This window comes from Hyperoodon ampullatus (assembly GCF_949752795.1).
Source record: "Hyperoodon ampullatus genome assembly, chromosome: 19".
Lineage (NCBI taxonomy): Eukaryota > Metazoa > Chordata > Mammalia > Artiodactyla > Ziphiidae > Hyperoodon > Hyperoodon ampullatus.
In genome coordinates this window covers 30,119,526-30,139,366 of record NC_136932.1, presented here as the reverse complement: position 1 = coordinate 30,139,366, position 19,841 = coordinate 30,119,526, and the positions used below count along the sequence as shown (strand labels likewise).

The following is a 19,841-nucleotide window of genomic DNA, read 5'->3' as shown; positions in this document are numbered from 1 at the left end:
TGTTAGCCAGACCTTTTTCAACTCATGATGTACAAATCATCTCTAATATTTTCTTCAAGTACTTTTATAATCTGTCTAGAATTTGTTGTATTTGGTTTTAGTGAGGTTGAAGTAGGGGATCTAACTTTTTCCCCCTACATGACAATCTAATCATTTTCAAATCTTTCACTAAATCATTTATTCTTTCTTCCCTGGTCTATTATACTATCGCCACCTGGACTCTATTCTGTGATCCAGTTATCTTGTCCTGTACCAGTACCAATATCACACTCCTTAATTCCAGTTGCTCTATAATATATTTTATATCTGGTAGGGCAAGTTTCTACTCTTTGACCTTCTTTTGCATACATTTTATAACTATTCTTACATATATTCTCCACCAAATGTCAGCTGGCCAGGTTTATTTAAAAATTGTTTTGGCTATAAATGGATTGCATTGACTTTGTAGGTTAATTTGAGGAGAATTGACCTCTTTACAACATTCTAGGAGGATGGTATCTTATGCCATGTAAGTACTTCTTAATGTCCTTCAGAAAAGTTTTAATATTTTCATCACATAAGTCTTACAAATTTGTGGTTAAGTTTATTCCTAGGTACTTTATGCATTTTTATTGATATAGTAAATGGGATGTTTCTTCTGTTTTTTAGTTAGTTAGTTGTGTTATATGGGAAAGCTATTGAGGCTTATATGTTGATCTCTTGATTTCGTATGGAGCCATCTTACTCATGTTACTTCCAATAAAATTTCGGTTGATTCTTTTGGTCTTTTTAGGTCCCTCGTTTCATATGCAAATATGTTTGTCTCTTGTTTCCAATGCTTCATTTTTCTTATCGTGCTGATTAAGACCTCCTCCACAATGCTCAATAGTAGCAGTAATGATTGGGCATCCTACTCTTGTTCTTGACTTTAAAACAATGCTTAGGGTTCTGCTTAGGATTATTTTCTTTTCCTACTTCTAAGAGTTTTTATTAGGAATTATCTGTTGAACGTTATCTAAAACAGTCAATAAAATATATCGCCAGCTGCATGCAAGACCCTAAGTTAGGTACTGTGGAAGAGCCAAAGGATTATTAAACAGGGTAGAATTCCTTTCCTTAAAAGAGTTATCCTCTCACTGGGTAGATAAGATTTAAAGTAAAAAGGAATGAATAAGGATTTGGAAATAGTTGTAATGGATAATCATGATCATGTTTTCTTTCAAAACAGATTTATTCTCATAGAATTGCAAAAGAGGAAGATAGAAAAAGAAGCAGAAAGTAAATATTGGTCTTTAAAAGCAGAATTTTACAACTAGAGGAGACTTTAGAACTCATCAATTTCAATTTCCTCACCAAAGGCAGGAGGAATGTTTAATTACCCTAATGGTTTACCCTAATTTATTTATCAGCAGATATAGCTCCCCAGCCCAAGCTGAGTTAGAACAGGACTGGCACACATTCATCTGCTTTCACTAGTCCTTTAAGGAAAGAGGGTGGACGGGGGGAGGTTTTGGTTGTACCTGTTCTTGCTGGCCTGATGCCTGGTTCCTAGGCATCAGGCCAGTCCAGAGGCCTTCTAGGAGGCTCTGGGGTCGGGAGGGCCACCTGGTTGGGGAATCTGGGGCTGGCCTCACTCAAAGCTGATGAAAGGGAGAACATATGAGTCCCTTCTGGAAAGTGGCAAGAAAACTTCCCTTCTCATCCTACTGTTTTTCAGGCCCCTACTCTCTATTCCCGTTATCCAAACCTCATAGAATTTTAACCAGAGAAACTTTAGACAGTAGTTTGTCTCTTTCTTTTATAATAAGGAACTGCAGAAAGAGAAAGGGAAAATATCTTGCCCCATGGTCATACTGCTAGTGATCACCAAGAAGAAGATGGTCCCTTTCCACTGAGGACTTCTCTATTGATCACACACTGTGCTTGGGCTGTGAGCTACGTTTTATGTCACAGTTGAGTAGACACATACTATATGGACATAAGTAGTTTCTGAAACAAACTTATTGTGCACTGTGATTTTTTTCTATTCTATTTGTATTCGAAAAGAGTATTTTGTGCTTCCCGGCTGGTCATGGCCTTTAAACTGATTCCACAATTCACTGACACCTGAGTGACAGCCTGCAGAGTGAAAGTCAGAGAGCTATAGATGACTTTGCTCGTTGGGTTCAGGTGTTTACTTGGTGTGATTCAACTTATAGGACAGAGCAGCCAGGAGAATAAAAGCACCTTCTCCCCACACCCACACTCCAAGCAAATGCTGCATATGCAACTAAGTCCGAAGCGGACTGTTGTGAAGCGCATCTGGGGCTGAAAATCCCGCCTATACTCCATGTTAAGCCACATACAAAGGTCTCCCCAGAGACACTGGGGGGCCATTTTGGACAGACACAGAGAACTTCCAGCATGCTTGTAATGAATTTCAAGATCCTGTGTTTGTGGTGATTTTGCTCATTGTGATTATGGACTGAGGTACCCGTTTAGTTCTAATAAGACCAGAGATAACACATTGTGCGAGAGGTGAAAAGTGACATGTAACACTAACTGTGTGTGTTTTTCTCCAAGGGGCCTTTTTCGATTTCTTCTGCATAAGAGAAGCTCAGGGGAAAGTGAGAGTCAGGTAAGTTTGAGGAGGGTAAAATACTGTGGCCAGAGAAAACAGGGGAGATGCAGAATTAATATTTCCCTTTCTGTGTTCTAGGAGGGCTTTTTTGGGAGAAGGCGGCCACTTTGGCTTAAGGATATGTATAGGCCTCTCAACGCCACACGCAAGGAGAACATGGCAGAAAAGCTACATGGCAGGGGGTCTTCTGATGAGGATGAGATATTCTATAAGGATGCACCATAAATAATAGGGTACAATTTAAAATTCTCATCTAAATTGAGGAAATAATGAAATATAATTGTTCCTTTCAAAAGTAAAAGCTTTGGCATTATTCTTCCTACCCCAGGGAAGTCATCAAAGCCCCAGCAGAGAAGCTTCTGGATGCATATTGGATTGATGAAGAGGCGGGTGAGGAAAGTGAGACAGCACACAAGACTGCCACAGAGTGAGCCCTGTTCTACCTCAAGCCACCTGCAAATTTTATTTTCTAATATTGGCTTCTCAGCATTGCTTGTAAAATAAATATTTTTCTCATATTAAAAGGTAAAAATTCATAACCAAGTCTAACCATGTGGTAAGGAATTAAAATGTAAATAGTTGAATATTTATATACCAATAACAAGGGCCTGCAAGAAGAAGCAGAGCTGAAACTAGAATCCCTCATGGTAGCCAGTACTTCCACAAGAGGAAATGTGGGCAAAGGAGGATGAGTGGAAGGATGAAGAGGGGCTTCCCTCCCTTGTTTCCCCAGTATCATCCGTCCCTCGGAACTGGAAAACATACCATCCACAAGGGGCATAGATCATTAAATCAAATAGTTTATTCTGGTGCTCTCTCTCCTGGTTCATCAAGTACCAGTTATTTACAACATGCTCGAATTCCTGCCCATAGAGGATCATCTACTTCTGGCCTCTCGTATGGTCATTGTGGTTGCGAGAATATTTGGATCATTGGGCCTCCCTGCGCTGCGGAGCCAAGGCCTGACTTTTCTCCCAAGTTCTCAAACTCATGTACAAATGTGTACCCTGTCTTGGTAGGGGATTCTCCACCATTTCAAGCTGGTGGAAAATTCCCATTGGGTTGTTTTTTTCTTTAAAAAAATCCCAACCCTTGGATAACTAGCAGGGAGGTGCCAGAAAGACAGGGTAAAGAAGAATGTGTGAGAGCAGCCATTGCCCAAGACAGCACTCCTCAGGCCCTGGCCTCTCCTGACCCCACTGCGGGTCAGCTGTGTGCTGCTCGGCTCCCTCCAGCTCAGCCCAGCACCAAACCTAGCCACCTCCTGCCTCACCCAGCACAGGCACAGGGCTGCATGAGTCCAAGTGATTATATAGTGAGAGTGCCACCTGTGGAATTTGCAAAGGCTCTTCCACTCCTGCAAAGAAAGTCATTCATCATATTTATTAAGTCAGTGAGAGTTAAATACATTAATGAGTAAAAGAAATTCTGGATGAACAAGACTTCATACTCTACCAAAATGACCACAGATAGTGCTGGTGGTTTAGTAATATGAGGTGAAGGATGGTGCAAGCCATGGGGTGATAGCACACGGTCCCCCAGAGGATCAGTGGCCTTGGGAGATAGTCCAGCAGGTTCTGCTGGTTGGCTGGGGTTCCAAGCAAAGTGAAGGACCCATCCATGCTTCTGATCTGTTAGTTTGCTGATGCTGCAGGAGAGACACCTCTTCTCTCAGTGCCTGCCCAAGTCACCTCCCAAAGTTTCTTACTGAGAATGAAAAACAAGTGTTTTTCTCTGGGCGATGACTTCAGTGAGCCAACAAGTATTTACTGTGTTGAAGGCGCATGACTAGTACTACTAACAATAGGAAACAGCAGCAGCTAACATTCACCACTTGCTTGCTTGGTGCAAAGCCCTGGGTTAGGCATCTTATGGTCTTATTTAGCCCAACAGTCCGTGGAAGCATATCTTGTTATCCTCATTTGACAGATAGGAAACAGGGTTTAAAGAATGTAGGTAACCTGCTCAAGGGCCCAAGGCCCCACGTCCAAAAGTGTGAGTTAAGTTTGGAGCCCAGAACTGTTAGACTCCAACAGGGATGCAGAGAAGTATAAGCTGTGTTTGCCACCAAAGAGTTGATAACAGTGATAATAGGAGAAGGAGGCAGCTGCTGTTTATTGAGCACCTGCTATGGACCAGGTACAGTACTAGGCACTTTGGTTACACTATTAGGTCACAAGAGCGGAAGGTCCCCATGCCCGCTCAAACTCTGTAATGAGTGGGGGTCTAATTTCAATAGGAGAGGTGGTCACAAAGACAGGGAGCTGACGAGAAACCAGGGGTAGAGATCCTTGTACTGCTGGGCTTCCCAAAGTGTGGACCAGGATTCCAGGTAGCTCCAGGTTCCTATTTTGGGATAGTTCCATTATTTCAAAGTTGGTACATAAATGAGGCTTAGATAATATTTTATGTATCATACTACCTCAGATTTGCACAAGTTTTTATTAGTCTCAAATGCTACCCTACCATATTTCTAAATTAAAATTCCCAAGAGTAAGATTCTGCTTTGCCCAGCTTGACTTAGATTGGGCAGTGTTTTTGCCAGAGCCAGAGACTTCACCTGGCCAGCCTGTGAGTGAGCTGTCTCTCCTTGGATCAGGGACTCATCCCTGGCTGTGGCCCAGAAGCAGGAGGGGTGCACAGGGTCAGGTGGTACAAAACATGGCCTCCTGGGGCTGCCTCTGTCACCATCTTATGATGGACAAACTAGCTCAGAGCCCAACTCCTTAGTGAGACCTGAGAGATAGAAGGGGAGAGGGAGATACAAGACCAACAGCTACTAAATGAATGAAAATTCTGATTCCGATGAAATCTGTCAGAGAAATGATCCACTTTTTAAAAGATAATGAAATGAGACAATATATGATTAGGGCAAAAATGATACAGAGAAGAAAATTGTAGGATTCAGAGGAGGGAGGGTTAGGAAATTAAGGAGGGTCCATGAGAAAGGTAGAACTTGATCTGGGCCTGGATTATATGCCAGACACTGTGCCTGGCGCTGGGGAAAGAACTGATTAGGACAAAGTCCCTGCTCTTGTGGGGCCCTAAGACTGAGAGGAGGCACAGTCACCTGAAGACATATTATACATAGAAGACAGTGTGTTGATATGATAATGGCAGTGTACCAAGAAGTGGTTCAGCTCTTGGTTGGCTGGAAAGGAGTAATGTGAGGGATGGCTTAGAGGAGGGGAAGAAGAAGAAACGCAAACAGAAGTTTCTTGGGAGGACGAGTTGAAGGAAAGGCATTCTAGATGGAGGACAGTACAGAGGCAAGAGGCATGAAAGCTTGGGTGGGCTTGAAGCATGTGCAGGCTGGTGTTCCCAAGCATGAAGCACAAGGAGGAAAGGGCAGTAGGTGAGGCTGTGCGGGCGAGCAGAGAACCAATCCCAAAGGGCCTGGTCAAAGCACATGGCCTTGACCAAACAGAGCACAAAATACAATGTTTTAAACAGAGAGGAGACATGACGAAGCTTTAGTTTTATAAAGAGTACATTGATGGTGGCCTAAAATTAGAGAGGCCGAGAGGTCAACCTGGGTGTTTAGACCAAGTAGGAACTGGGCGAAAATGGGACACCAGACCAGAGGTTTTGATGCAACTGAAGAGCATGTACGGTGGATAAACATGAGTGAGAACTGAAAGGACAAGAGCTTATGTTCAGAGAATGAAAGATTGTACTTAAAAAAAAGATTGTAGATTTAAGATTTTTTATGACAAATTCTAGATGATGATAAGGTCCAAATGTAACCTGGGAATGGAGATCAGTGAGGTGTTGGGAATCCAGAAGATGATGAGAAATAATTCGGATAGTCCTGAACACTCATTCCTTTCCCCTTTCAGTAGCTCAGCAAAAAGCTAGCTCAGCAGGTACCAGGGAGCTCAATGGAAAAAATAGGCTCCCCCTCCTACTGCGACCATTTCTGTCACCAAGCAGTTGCCACTGTTAGTAGTATAGACGTTCCCTGCCTCACATCCCTGTAACTGTGACACACTCCAGGCTGGCTCCTCCTCTACGGGAACTCTGGTCATGGGACACACAATGCAGCTAAGTGTGGTCTAATCCCCTTCTCTGAAAGCTTGCGGGATTGAGTGCACACTGTTATTGTTTTGCTTATAAGTTCCCACCCCACCCCCTGAACAATAAAACCCTACTGTATATTTGCACAGTAGGGGGTTGAGGAATTTCGTGCCCAGGAAAATCTGTGGGTTGTTGGCATGGCAAGTATTGTGTTAGAGGAAAAGACTTGGAGCCCAGGACCGAAGTCCCCAACGGTTACGAGCGCATCATTCATTAATATGCCAGTTCAATATATTGAGGGTCTCAAGTCTGTCTGGTTCAACCCCTGAATCAGACAGTGTATTGATTATCTGGTCACACCAAAATAGTGGCTCAAAACAACAATAAACATTTATTCCTCACAATTTCTGAGTCAAGCCTTTAGGCATATCTTGGGCAGTTGTGTCTCTGGGTCTCTCATGAGGTCCTCAAGATATCGGCCAGGGCTGCAGTCATCTGACACCTGGACTGAGGCTGCAGGGTCCACTTCCAAGATGGTTCACTCCCTTACCTGGCTGCCAGGGTTGTGCTGGTTGTTAGAGGGAGGCCTCATTTCCTCCCTGCGTGGGCCTGTCTGTCCACCTGCTACTTGATTGAATGTCCTCACTACATGATGGCTGGCTTCCTCCAGAGGGAGCTGTCCAGGAGAGAGACAGAGGTCATTCCTCTTATGGCCTGGCCTCAGAAGGCACATAGCACCACTTCTGCCACATAGCATGGTTAGAGGTCAGTCACTCGTTCCAGCTCACATTCAAGAGGAGGGGATTTAGACTCCAGCTTTTGAAGAAAGAAGAGTCAAAGAATTTGCGGACATATTTTTAAACTACCATAGACAAGAAAATAGAAAACACTCTAGATATTTCAAGCAAAAAAAATGCCAGAAAGAAAAGGAGATTATATCCAAACAGTTGGTGCTTGTCATTGAGGGGGCTAATGGCGGTGAAAGTTGGGGATGGGGGCATTGTAGCACTAGCCTTCAGGTTACTCCACCACAGCTGCTTCCCATAGACTCAAAACTGCTGCTGCCACTCAGAAGTCAGGAAACTTTGGGAAACCACTGATGAGGTCATTGCAGCCCCAAAGCCCCAAGGGTGTGACTAAATGGGGAATATGGTGTCTACTGCAGAGGAGGAAAGAATGATTTCCATCTGCTTTCCACCTTCCAAATTTCACACAAGTACATTTTATTGGCAGAACCCAGCTATCGAGGGGATCTGTGAAATACAGTTCCCAGGCTTCTAGCACCTGCAGAGAAGGGGGTAGAAATGGGTGTCAAGAGCCAACCAACACTATCCAACATGTGTCCGTATACAGGTATGGTGTGGAGGCACCACCTGTACTTGGAGAAGTCCTGGAGCCCTACTCCTGTTTTTAAAATAGGCTTATGGGTGTCCAAGGCTTTGTAAAAGGGGGGTGGTGTCTACATAGAATAACGTGGTGGAGAGCTAGCTGAGTCACAAATCTGGAAGGTGTCACTGTACTTGGGTAGCAGGTAAGGTACTGGTTGCTGGTGACATGCAGCCAGCCCCAGAGGTGACTGGAGAAACACCTGGAGTTGATCCTTAGTTGGTCTCTGGAATGTTCTCACTGGAATGAAAGCTGGGTAGACTGCAGGCAGTGCAGCATCAGAGAGCATAGCTGCCATTCAAAAGCGCTGCCAGAGGAAAGGTGTCCATAGGGAAATATCATTTCTCAAAATATGGTCTGTGGACCTCTACACTCAAACATCTCTGGGCTGCTTCTTTAAAAGGCTGATCCTGGGAATTCCCTGATGGTCCAGTGGTAAGCAATCCACCTTCCAGAGTTCCCTGGTGGCGCAGTAGTTAAGAATCCGCCTGCCAATGCAGGGGACATGGGTTTGAGCCCTGGTCCGGGAAGATCCCACCTGCCGCAGAGCAACTAAGCCTGTGTGCCACAACTACTAAGCCTGTGCTCTAGAGTCTGCGAGCCACAGCTACTGAGCCCTCGTGCTGCAACTACTGAAGCCCGCTTGCCTAGAGCCTGTGCTCCACAACGGATTAATCCCAAGTATATTTGAGTACCTAATAGAGTATGAATGTGCTAGGTACTAGAAAAAGGATGATAAATCTGTAAATATTGTTCATGAGGGGTTCATAATCTATCTGGAGAAGATTATGGATCTTCTCCATACACAGATAATGGATACAATGAATAAATGGATACATACAATGAATGCCATGGATAATGATATAGATAATAAATCTATAGTTATTGGTTTGAAACAGTATCAACATCCAAGTAATTCCTCCAAAGTCAACAATTTTTGAAATAAAAGAGCTCAGAACTAGGTAATGGGTGGAGCTAAGGGTCTGATATATTGAGGTGGAGAAAGTCGTGGTGGGGATGGTGAAATGTGCTCGGTGATTTGGGGGTACTTTAGGAAAATGGGCTAGAAACAAGCTTTTTAAGAATTTCATATTAGACTGTTGATGGCTTTAATGAGTTATACCTTGATATGCATATTTAAGGCTCATGAAAACACTCAAGTCGAAGGATTGTATCTGTGGTGGTCATTTCTCACACCGAGTTGGGAAGTCTAAATTTTTAAAGTTCATTGGATTATTAGCGCTAACTACTTCGTACTCTAGTCTTCTCTGAGAGTTTGAAGATGAAGCCAGCTGCTATAAAGATGTCCGCACCATTCGATCCTGTAAACTCACACTTTGGACTCTATGCTAAAAATACACTTGAATAGAAGCGCTAAACTCCAAGACTTCTGGCCGAGGGGGTTGCAGAAGGGAAACTAGAGGCAGAGACAAGCCGGGAGTGTGACGGGCGAGGGAGAGGTCCAAGCACCGCCCTCATCCCACTCCCACCAAGCTGGCTCCGCCCCTCAGGCTCCCGTTTTAAAAAAGCGCGGGCTCGCGTGCACAGGCGCAGTCCGCTTGCGCCCCGAGCCGCGCACGCACGGTGACGGTAGGGTGGTGGAGTTGGTACCTTTTGCGTTTCCCATCGGGGGTGACAAAACCTTGCTGGTGTGGGAGCTGAGCTCTGGACCCACGGCCGAGGACCTGCAAGTGAGCCGAGCCGGGGCGGAGGGAGGGGTGGAGGAAGCCGCCCCAAGCCCCAGTAACTGGGCGCCCCGGGGTACTGCTTCAGCACCTCATCTGCCTGTGGTCTCCGCTGAGAGGAATCTTAGTTCTAGAGCCGACCTGAGCAGTCAGCTCGCCCCCATAGCGTTTTGAGAGATAGTTCCCAACAGACGACATTGCCTCCTAATGCTTCTCGAAGCTTAGGATTTCAGAGGGAAACGTGTTCATGAAATGAGAAGTGTTTGGAGTTGCAGGCTCACCACAGTTGCCTGTGGCGAAGGGCTGGGGGAATATAAGGGAATGGGTGGTTTGGTTTCCTGGGCGTGAAATTTCCTGCACTTACTTAGCGTGGGACCACCCTACAGCATTCTCTGTTCACAGTCTTCTCCCAGTTTGGCCTTCTGTATTCGGTCCGAGTCTTCCCAAATGAAGCAGTGGCCGGTCCTGGGTTCTATGCCATCATCAAGTTTTATTCACCAAGGGATGCCCACAGAGCCCAAAAGGCATGCGACCAGAAGCAGCTTTTTCAGACATCTCCAGTGAAGGTGGGTCCAAATGTGGAATTCCTCGCTCTACTAGGATGAAGTGCTGAATTTAAAACTAATAGGCCATCGGGAATTCCCTGGCGGTCCAGTGGTTAGGACTCTGCACTTTCACTGCTGAGGGCCCGGGTTCAATCCCTGGTCAGGAAACTAAGATCCTACATCCCAGGGAAAAAACAAAAAGGCCAACGTTTCTACAGCACTGTGGTATACAGAATGCCCTCAGATGCACTGCTCCACTGATCCCCCAGTTCCCCAGTTCTTTCTTTCTTTTTTTTAGATGAAGAAACTCCAACTCAGGATGGTTAAGTGACTTACTTAAGGTTCATGACAGTAAATGTGGAAACTAGAGGCCAAACCCAAACTTAACTGATGTTAAACCCCATACCATTTTATGCTGCCCCTTAATTTAAGAAATCTTCACAAGAGACTTCCTTATATTTACTTTTATGTGGATTTTAAATGTGTGAGGTTGACAAATTTTTCTAATTAATTAATTAATTTTTGGCTGCGTTGGGTTTTGTTGCTGTGCGCCAGCTTTCTCTAGTTGTGGCGAGCGGGGGTTGCTCTTCGTTGCGGTGCATGGCTTTCTCATCACGATGGCTTCTCTTGTTGCGGAGTACGGGTTCTAGGCACACGGGCTTCAGTAGTTGTGGCTTATGGGCTCTAGAGCACAGGCTCAGTAGTTGTGGCACACGGGCTTAGTTGCTCTGCGGCATGTGGGATCTTCTCGGACCAGGAATCTAACCCACGTCCCCTGCATTGGCAGTCGGACTCTTAAACACTGTGCCACCAGGGAAGTCCCGAGCTTGACAAACTTTTCTCAGATGTAACATAAAGGAGGCTTCATCCTCACCATCACTCTCAAACTGCCTATTCAGAGCTCCCTTCAGATTCCAGAAAATGGTTAAAATATTCTTTAATGCACTGTAGAAGCCTTATTCCATATTAACATGCCATCCAATTTTACTGCCCCAGAATTAACATTTCATTATGTGCCTCTATTCAGCCACCATTCCTTTCTCAAGGACCTTTTCATTTCCTCTGAATAAGTGAGTGAGGCTTAGATTTCCCAGACCTTTCACTTTATAATTGTGTCTTCTCCGATTGGCTTCTTACTCTGGCTACTTCCTACTGATCTTGCTGCCTATTCTCACCCATATTTCTTTACTCACTGATTTCACCTTTATTGAATCTGAGAACTCTCCTCAGATATGACTCCAGGTACACTACCTCCCACTTCTGTGCCCTGTTTACAACCCTCTTCAATCCTGGCTGTACTCCCTGGGATTGAACTGATTTTGTGTCAGACATTCTTTAATTTGCAGACCCTGCAACCATTTCACATAACCACTCAGATATTACAGATGGTCCTGGAAAGATTATGAAACAGTTACTTGGTATCAGTTGTGAGTAATGAGTTCTTTTCTTATATTGGACATTAAGACCATTCCATAAGGTTAGGTACTGAGATTTTCACAGCAGAAAGCCCATCACTGATAGAGTAAAGAAGAAAATGTTCTACAAGTCCCTATAGAGTTGAGAGGAAAGGGCATTCGTATTAGATTTCTTTATTTAATGCAGAGCCTTAGTTTACTACCCACAGCCCCGAAATTGTTACCTCCTTTAATTATGCGTTCTTTTTCAATTTTATTTATTTATTTATTTGTTTGCACTGGGTCTTTGTTGCAGCAGGTGGGCTCCTTAGTTGCGGCTCAAGGGCTCCACAGTTGCAGCAGGCAGGCTCCTTTAGTTGTGGCTTGCAGGCTTCTTAACTGTGGCGTGTGAACTCTTATTTGCAGTATGCATGTGAGACCTAGTTCCCTGACAAGGGATCGAACCTGGACCCCCTGCATTGGGAGCATGGAGTGTTTTTTTTTTTTAACATCTTTATTGGAGTATAATTGCTTTACAATGGTGTGTTAGTTTCTGCTGTATAACAAAGTGAATCAGTTATACATATATCCCCATATCTCCTCCCTCTTGCATCTCCCTCCCTCCCACCCTCCCTATCCCACCCCTCTAAGTGGTCACAAAGCACTGAGCTGATCTCCTTGTGCTATGCGGCTGCTTCCCACTAGCTACCTATTTTACATTTGGTAGTGTATATATGCCCATGCCACTCGCTCACTTCATCCCAGCTTACCCTTCCCGCTCCCCATGTCCTCAAGTCCATTCTCTAGTAGGTCTGCATCCTTATTCCCATCCTGCCCCTAGGTTCTTCATAACCTTTTTTTAAATTAGTTTCTGCTTTATAACAAAGTGAATCAGTCATGCATATACATCTGTTCCCACATCCCTTCCCTCATGCATCTCCCTCCCTCCCACCCTCCCCATCCCACCCCTCCAGGCGGTCACAAAGCACCGAGCTGATCTCCCTGTGCTCTGCGGCTGCTTCCCGCTATCCATCTACCTTACGTTTGGTAGTGTATATATGTCCATGCCTCTCCTTCGCTTTGTCACAGCTTACCCTTCCCCCTCCCCATATCCTCAAGTCCATTCTCAAGTAGGTCTGTGTCTTTATTCCCGTTTTACCCCTAGGTTCTTCATGACATCTTTTTTTAAAATTCCATATATATGTGTTAGCATACGGTATTTGTCTTTCTCTTTCTGACTTACTTCACTCTGTATGACAGACTCTAGGTCTATCCACCTCATTACAAATAGCTCAGTTTCGTTTCTTTTTATGGCTGAGTATTATTCCACTGTATATATGTGCCACATCTTCTTTATCCATTCATCTGATGATGGACACTTAGGTTGTTTCCAGCTCCGGGCTATTGTGAATAGAGCTGCAATGAACATTTTGGTACATGCCACTTTTTGAAGTATGGTTTTCTCAGGGTATATGCCTACTAGTGGGATTGCTGGGTCATATGGTAGTTCTATTTTTAGTTTTTTAAGGAACCTCCATACTGTTCTCCATAGTGGCTGTACCAATTCACATTCCCACCAGCAGTGCCAGAGTGTTCCCTTTTCTCCACACCCTCTCCAGCATTTATTGTTTCTAGATTTCTTGATGATGGCCATTCTGACTGGTGTGAGATGATATCTCATTGTAGTTTTGATTTGCATTTCTCTAATGATTAATGATGTTGAACATTCTTTCATGTGTTTGTTGGCAGTCTGTATCTCTTCTTTGGAGAAATGCCTATTTAAGTCTTCTGCCCATTTTTGGATTGGGTTGTTTGTCTTTTGGCTATTGAGCTGCATAAGCTGTTTATAAATTTTGGAGATTAATCCTTTGTCAGTTGCTTCATTTGCAAATATTTTCTCCCATTCTGAGGGTTGTCTTTTGGTCTTGTTTATGGTTTCCTTTGCTGTGCAAAAGCTTCGAAGTTTCATTAGGTCCCATTTGTTTATCTTTGTTTTTGTTTCCATTTCTCTAGGAGGTGGGTTCAAAAGGATCTTGCTGTGATTTATGTCATAGAGTGTTCTGCCTATGTTTTCCTCTAAGAGTTTGATAGTTTCTGGCCTTACATTTAGGTCTTTAATCCATTTTGAGCTTATTTTTGTGTATGGTGTTAGGGAATGATCTAATCTCATACTTTTACATGTCCCTGTCCAGTTTTCCCAGCACCACTTATTGAAGAGGCTGTCCTTTCTCCACTGTACATTCCTGCCTCCTTTATCAAAGATAAGTTGACCATATGTGCGTGGGTTTATCTCTGGGCTTTCTATCCTGTTCCATTGATCTATCTTTCTGTTTTTGTGCCAGTACCACACTGCCTTGATTACTGTAGCTTTGTAGTATAGTCTGAAGTCAGGGAGCCTGATTCCGCCAGCTCCGTTTTTCGTTCTCAAGATTGCTTTGGCTATTCGGGGTCTTTTGTGTTTCCAAACAAATTTTGAAATTTTTTGTTCTAGTTCTGTGAAAAATGCCAGTGGTAGTTTGATAGGGATTGCATTGAATCTGTAGATTGCTTTGGGTAGTAGAGTCATTTTCACAATATTGATTCTTCCAATCCAGGAGCATGGTATATCTCTCCATCTATTTGTATCATCTTTAATTTCTTTCATCAGTGTCTTATAATTTTCTGCATACAGGTCTTTTGTCTCCTTAGGTAGGTTTATTCCTAGGTATTTTATTCTTTTTGTTGCAATGGTAAATGGGAGTGTTTTCTTGATTTCATTTTCAGATTTTTCATCATTAGTGTACAGGAATGCCAGAGATTTCTGTGCATTAACTTTGTATCCTGCTACTTTACCAAATTCATTGATTAGCTCTAGTAGTTTTCTGGTAGCATCTTTAGGATTCTCTATGTATAGTATCATGTCATCTGCAAACAGTGACAGCTTTACTTCTTTTCCAATTTGGATTCCTTTTATTTCCTTTTCTTCTCTGATTGCTGTGGCTAAAACTTCCAAAACTAGGTTGAATAAGAGTGGTGAGAGTGGGCAGCCTTGTCTTGTTCCTGATCTTAGTGGAAATGGTTTTGGTTTTTCACCATTGAGGACAATGTTGGCTGTGGGTTTGTCATATATGGCCTTTATTATGTTGAGGAAAGTTCCCTCTATGCCTACTTTCTGCAGGGTTTTTATCATAAATGGGTGTTGAATTTTGTCGAAAGCTTTCTCTGCATCTATTGAGATGATCATATGGTTTTTCTCCTTCAACTTGTTAATATGGTGTATCACATTGATTGATTTGCATATATTGAAGAATCCTTGCATTTCTGGAATAAACCCCACTTGATCATGGTGTATGATCCTTTTAATGTGCTGTTGGATTCTGTTTGCTAGTATTTTGTTGAGGATTTTTGCATCTATGTTCATCAGTGATATTGGCCTGTAGTTTTCTTTCTTTGTGACATCCTTGCCTGGTTTTGGTATCAAGGTGATGGTGGCCTCGTAGAATGAGTTTGGGACTGTTCCTTCCTCTGAAATTGTTTGGAAGAGTTTGAGAAGGATAGGTGTTAGCTCTTCTCTAAGTGTTTGATAGAATTCGCCTGTGAAGCCATCTGGTCCTGGGCTTTTGTTTGTTGGAAGATTGTTAATCACAGTTTCAATTTCAGTGCTTGTGATTGGTCTGTTCATATTTTCTATTTCTTCCTGATTCAGTCTTGGCAGGTTGTGCATTTCTAAGAATTTGTCCATTTCTTCCAGGTTGTCCATTTTATTGGCATAGAGTTTCTTGTAGTAATCTCTCATGATCTTTTGTATTTCTGCAGTGTCAGTTGTTAGTTCTCCTTTTTCATTTCTAATTCTATTGATTTGAGTCTTCTCCCTTGTTTTCTTGATGAGTCTGGCTAATGGTTTGTCAATTTTGTTTATCTTCTCAAAGAACCAGCTTTTAGTTTTATTGATCTTTGCTATCGTTTCCTTCATTTCTTTTTCATTTATTTCTGATCTGATCTTTATGATTTCTTTCCTTCGGCTAACTTTCGGGGTTTTTTGTTCTTCTTTCTCTAATTGCTTTAGGTGCAGAGTCAGGTTGTTTACTCGAGATGTTTCCTGTTTCTTAAGGTGGGATTGTATTGCTATATACTTCCCCCTTAGAACTGCTTTTGCTGCGTCCCATAGGTTTTGGGTCGTCGTGTCTCGACTGTGATTTGTTTCTAGGTATTTTTTAATTTCCTCTTTGATTTCTTCAGTGATCACTTCGTTATTGAGTAGTGTATTGTTTAGCCTCCATGTGTTTGTATTTTTTACAGATCTTTTCCTGTAATTGATGTCTAGTCTCATAGCATTGTGGTCGGAAAAGATACTTGATACAATTTCAATTTTCTTAAATTTACCAAGGCTTGATTTGTGACCCAAGATATGATCTATCCTGGCGAATGTTCCATGAGCACTTGAGAAAAATGTATATTCTGTTGTTTTTGGATGGAATGTCCTATAAATATCAATTAAGTCCATCTTGTTTAATGTATCATTTAAAGCTTGTGTTTCCTTATTTATTTTCATTTTGGATGATCTGTCCATTGGTGAAAGTGGGGTGTTAAAGTCCCCTACTATGAGTGTGTTACTGTCGATTTCCCCTTTTATGGCTGTTAGTATTTGCCTTATGTATTGAGGTGCTCCTATGTTGGGTGCATAAATATTTACAATTGTTATATCTTCTTCTTGGATTGATCCCTTGATCATTATGTAGTGTCCTTCTTTGTCTCTTCTAATAGTCTTTATTTTATAGTTATTTTGTCTGATATAAGAATTGCTACTCCAGCTTTCTTTTGATTTCCATTTGCATGGAATATCTTTTTCCATCCCCTTACTTTCAATCTGTATGTGTCTCTAGGTCTGAAGTGGGTCTCTTGTAGACAGCATATATATGGGTCTTGTTTTTGTATCCATTCAGCCAATCTGTGTCTTTTGATGGGAGCATTTAGTCCATTTACATTTAAGGTAATTATCGATATGTATGTTCCTATTCCCATTTCCTTAATTGCTTTGGGTTCGTTATTGTAGGTATATTCCTTCTGTTGTGTTTCTTGCCTAGAGAAGTTCCTTTAGCATTTGTTGTAAAGCTGGTTTGGTGGTGCTGAACTCTCTCAGCTTTTGCTTGTCTGTAAAGGTTTTAATTTCTCCATCAAATCTGAATGAGATCCTTGCTGGGTAGAGTCATCTTGGTTGCAGGTTTCTCTCCTTCATCACTTTAATTATGTCCTGCCACTCCCTTCTGGCTTGTAGAGTTTCTGCTGAGAGATCAGCTGTTAACCTGATGGGGATTCCCTTGTGTGTTATTTGTTGTTTTTCCCTTGCTGCTTTTAATATGATTTCTTTGTGTTTAATTTTTGACAGTTTGATTAATATGTGTCTTGGCGTATTTCTCCTTGGATTTATTCTGTATTGGACTCTCTGTGCCTCCTGGACTTGATTAACTATTTCCTTTCCCATATTAGGGAAGTTTTCAACTATAATCTCTTCAAATATTTTCTCAGTCCCTTTCTTTTTCTCTTCTTCTTCTGGAACCCCTATAATTCGAATGTTGGTGTGTTTAATGTTATCCCAGAGGTCTCTGAGACTGTCCTCTGTTCTTTTCATTGTTTTTTCTTTATTTTGCTCTGCATCAGTTATTTCCACTATTTTATCTTCCACATCACTTATCCGTTCTTCTGCCTCAGTTATTCTGCTATTGATCCCATCTAGAGTATTTTTCATTTCATTTCTTGTGTTTTTAATCGATGCTTGATTCATCTTTAGTTCTTCTAGGTCCTTGTTAACTGTTCCTTGCATTTTGTCTATTCTATTTCCAAGATTTTGGATCTTGGAAATAGAATCTTGGATCATCTTTACTATCATTATTCTGAATTCTTTTTCAGGTAGACTGCCTATTACCTCTTCATTTGTTAGGTCTGGTGGGTTTTTATCTTGCTCCTTCACCTGCTGTGTGTTTTTCTATCTTCTCATTTTGCTTATGTTACTGTGTTTGGGGTCTCCTTTTTGCAGGCTGCAGATTCGTAGTTCCCGTTGTTTTTGGTGTCTGTCCCCAGTGGCTAAGGTTGTTTCAGTAGGTTGTGTAGGCTTCCTGGTGGGGGGGACTAGTGCCTGTGTTCTGGTGGTTGAGGCTCGATCTTGTCTTTCTGGTGGACAGGTCCACGTCTGGTGGTGTGTTTTGGGGTGCCTGTGGCCTTATTATGTTTTTAGGCAGCCTCTCTGCTAATGGGTGGGGTTGTGTTCCTGTCTTGCTAGTTGCTTGGCATAGGGTGACTAGCACTGTAGCTTGCTGGTCGTTGACTGAAGCTGGGTGCTGGTGTTGAGATGGAGATCTCTGGGAGATTTTCGCCACTTGATATTATGTGGAGCTGGGAGGTCTGTTGTGGGCCTATGACATGAAGTTGGCTCTCCCACTTCAGAGGCACAGCATTGACTCCTAGCTGCAGCACCAAGAGCCTTTCATCTACCCGGCTCAGAATAAAAGGGAGAAAAAGTAGAAAGAAAGAATTAGGAGAAGAAAGAAAGAGAGAGAGAAAGAATGGAAGAAGGAAAGAAAGGAAGGAAGGAAGGAAGAAAGAAAGAAAGGAGGGAGGGAGGGAGGAAGGATGGAAAGAAAGAAAGGAGGGAGCGAGGGAGGAAGGAAAGAAAGAAAGAAAGACAGACAGGAGGGAGGGAGGGAAGAATGAAAGAAAAGGAAAGAGTGAAAGGAAGAAGTGTGAGAGGGAGCGAGGAAGGAAAGAAAGAGAGAAAGAAGGAAAGGAGGGGCAGAGGGAGGGAGGGAGGAAGGGAAGGTAGGAAAAAAAGAAAGAGCAGGTAAAGTAAAGTAGAGTAAAGTATAAGATATAGTAGCGTTATTAAAATTAAAAAGTAATTATTGAAAAAAAAACGGACAGATAGAACCCTGGGACATATGGTGGAAACAAAGCCATACAGAGAGAATCTTACACAGAAGAATACACATACACTTTCACAAAAAGAGAACAGGGGGAAAAATCGAAAATCTTGCTCTCCAAGTCCACCTCCTCAATCTGGGATAATTCGTTGTAAAAAGAGGAAAAGGGCGAGAAGTCTGAAATCTTGCTCTCTAAGTCCACCTCCTTAATTTGGGATAATTCATTGTAAAAAGAGGAAAAGGGGGGAAAGTCTTAAATCTTGTCCTCAAAGTCCACTTCCTCAATTTGGGATGATTCGCTGTCCATTAATGCACTCCACAGACGCAGGGCACATCAAGTGGACCGTGGAGCTTTAATCCGCTGCCTCCGATGCTGCACAGAGAGATTTCCCTGTCTCTTCTCTGCTCTCACAGCTCCCGGGTCTCAGACTTGGACCTGGCCCCGCCTCTGCGTGTAGGTCGCCGGAGGGCATCCGTTCTTCGCTCAGACAGGACGGGTTTAAAGGAGCCGCTGATTCGGGGGCTCTGGCTCACTCAGGCAGAGGGGAGGGAGGGGCACGCAGTGTGGGGCGGGCCTGCGGCGGCAGAGGCCGGCGTGACTTTGCACCAGACCGAGGCGCTCTGTGCGCTTTCCCGGGAAAGCCATCCCCCGGTCCCGGGACCCCGGAGGTGGAGGGGTGCACAGGCCCCCCGGAAGTCGGGGTGGACATTGATCCGCACTCCCACACAGGTCCCGTGGCGGCGGCAGCAGCAGCCCCAGCATCCCACGCTCTTCCCCGGGTTCCGCGCCTTTAGCCGCGGCTCACGCCCATCTCTGGCGCTTCCCCAAGCAGCCCTCTTAATGCCCTCTCCTCGTGCACCAGGAAACAAAAGGGAAGAAAAAGTCTCTTGCTTCTTTGGCAGCTCCAGACTTTTTCCCCGGACTCCCTCCGGGCTAGCCGTGGTGCACTAACCCCTTCAGGCTCTCTTCCTGCCGCCAGCCCCCGTCCTCTCCCTGTGCTCCGACTGAAACCGGATACCCGAGACTCAGCTCCCAGCCCCGCCCGCCCCGGCGGCTGAGCAGGCAAGCCTCTCGGGCTGGTGTGTGCCTGAGGGCACCGATCCTCTGCCGGAATCTCTCCGCTTTGCCTTCCACACCCCTGTTACTCTGCTCTCCTCCACTACTCCGAAGCTTTCCCCCTCCGCCACCTGCAGTCTCCGCCCGCGAAGGGGCTTGTAGTGTGTGGAAACCTTTCCTCCTTCACAGCTCCCTCCCACTGGTGCAGGTCCCGTCCCTATCCTTCTGTCTCTGTTTATTCTTTTTTCTTTTGCCATACCCAGGT

At 43.7% G+C, this 19,841-nt stretch overlaps 1 protein-coding gene across 1 annotated transcript in view; it reads left to right on the top strand.

The window, feature by feature from the left end:
* Nucleotides 1-9,305: 9,305 nt before the first annotated feature.
* Nucleotides 9,306-19,841, top strand: part of LOC307067921 (RAD52 motif-containing protein 1-like) — a gene marked incomplete at both ends in the record, with an annotated part of 408,529 nt that continues 397,993 nt past the window's right edge. Inside the window, 3 exons of the mRNA XM_079725543.1 lie at nucleotides 9,306-9,326; nucleotides 9,514-9,693; nucleotides 10,074-10,253. Coding sequence (XP_079581669.1) covers nucleotides 9,306-9,326; nucleotides 9,514-9,693; nucleotides 10,074-10,253 — 381 coding nt within the window. The remainder of the gene's footprint in view (nucleotides 9,327-9,513; nucleotides 9,694-10,073; nucleotides 10,254-19,841) is intronic.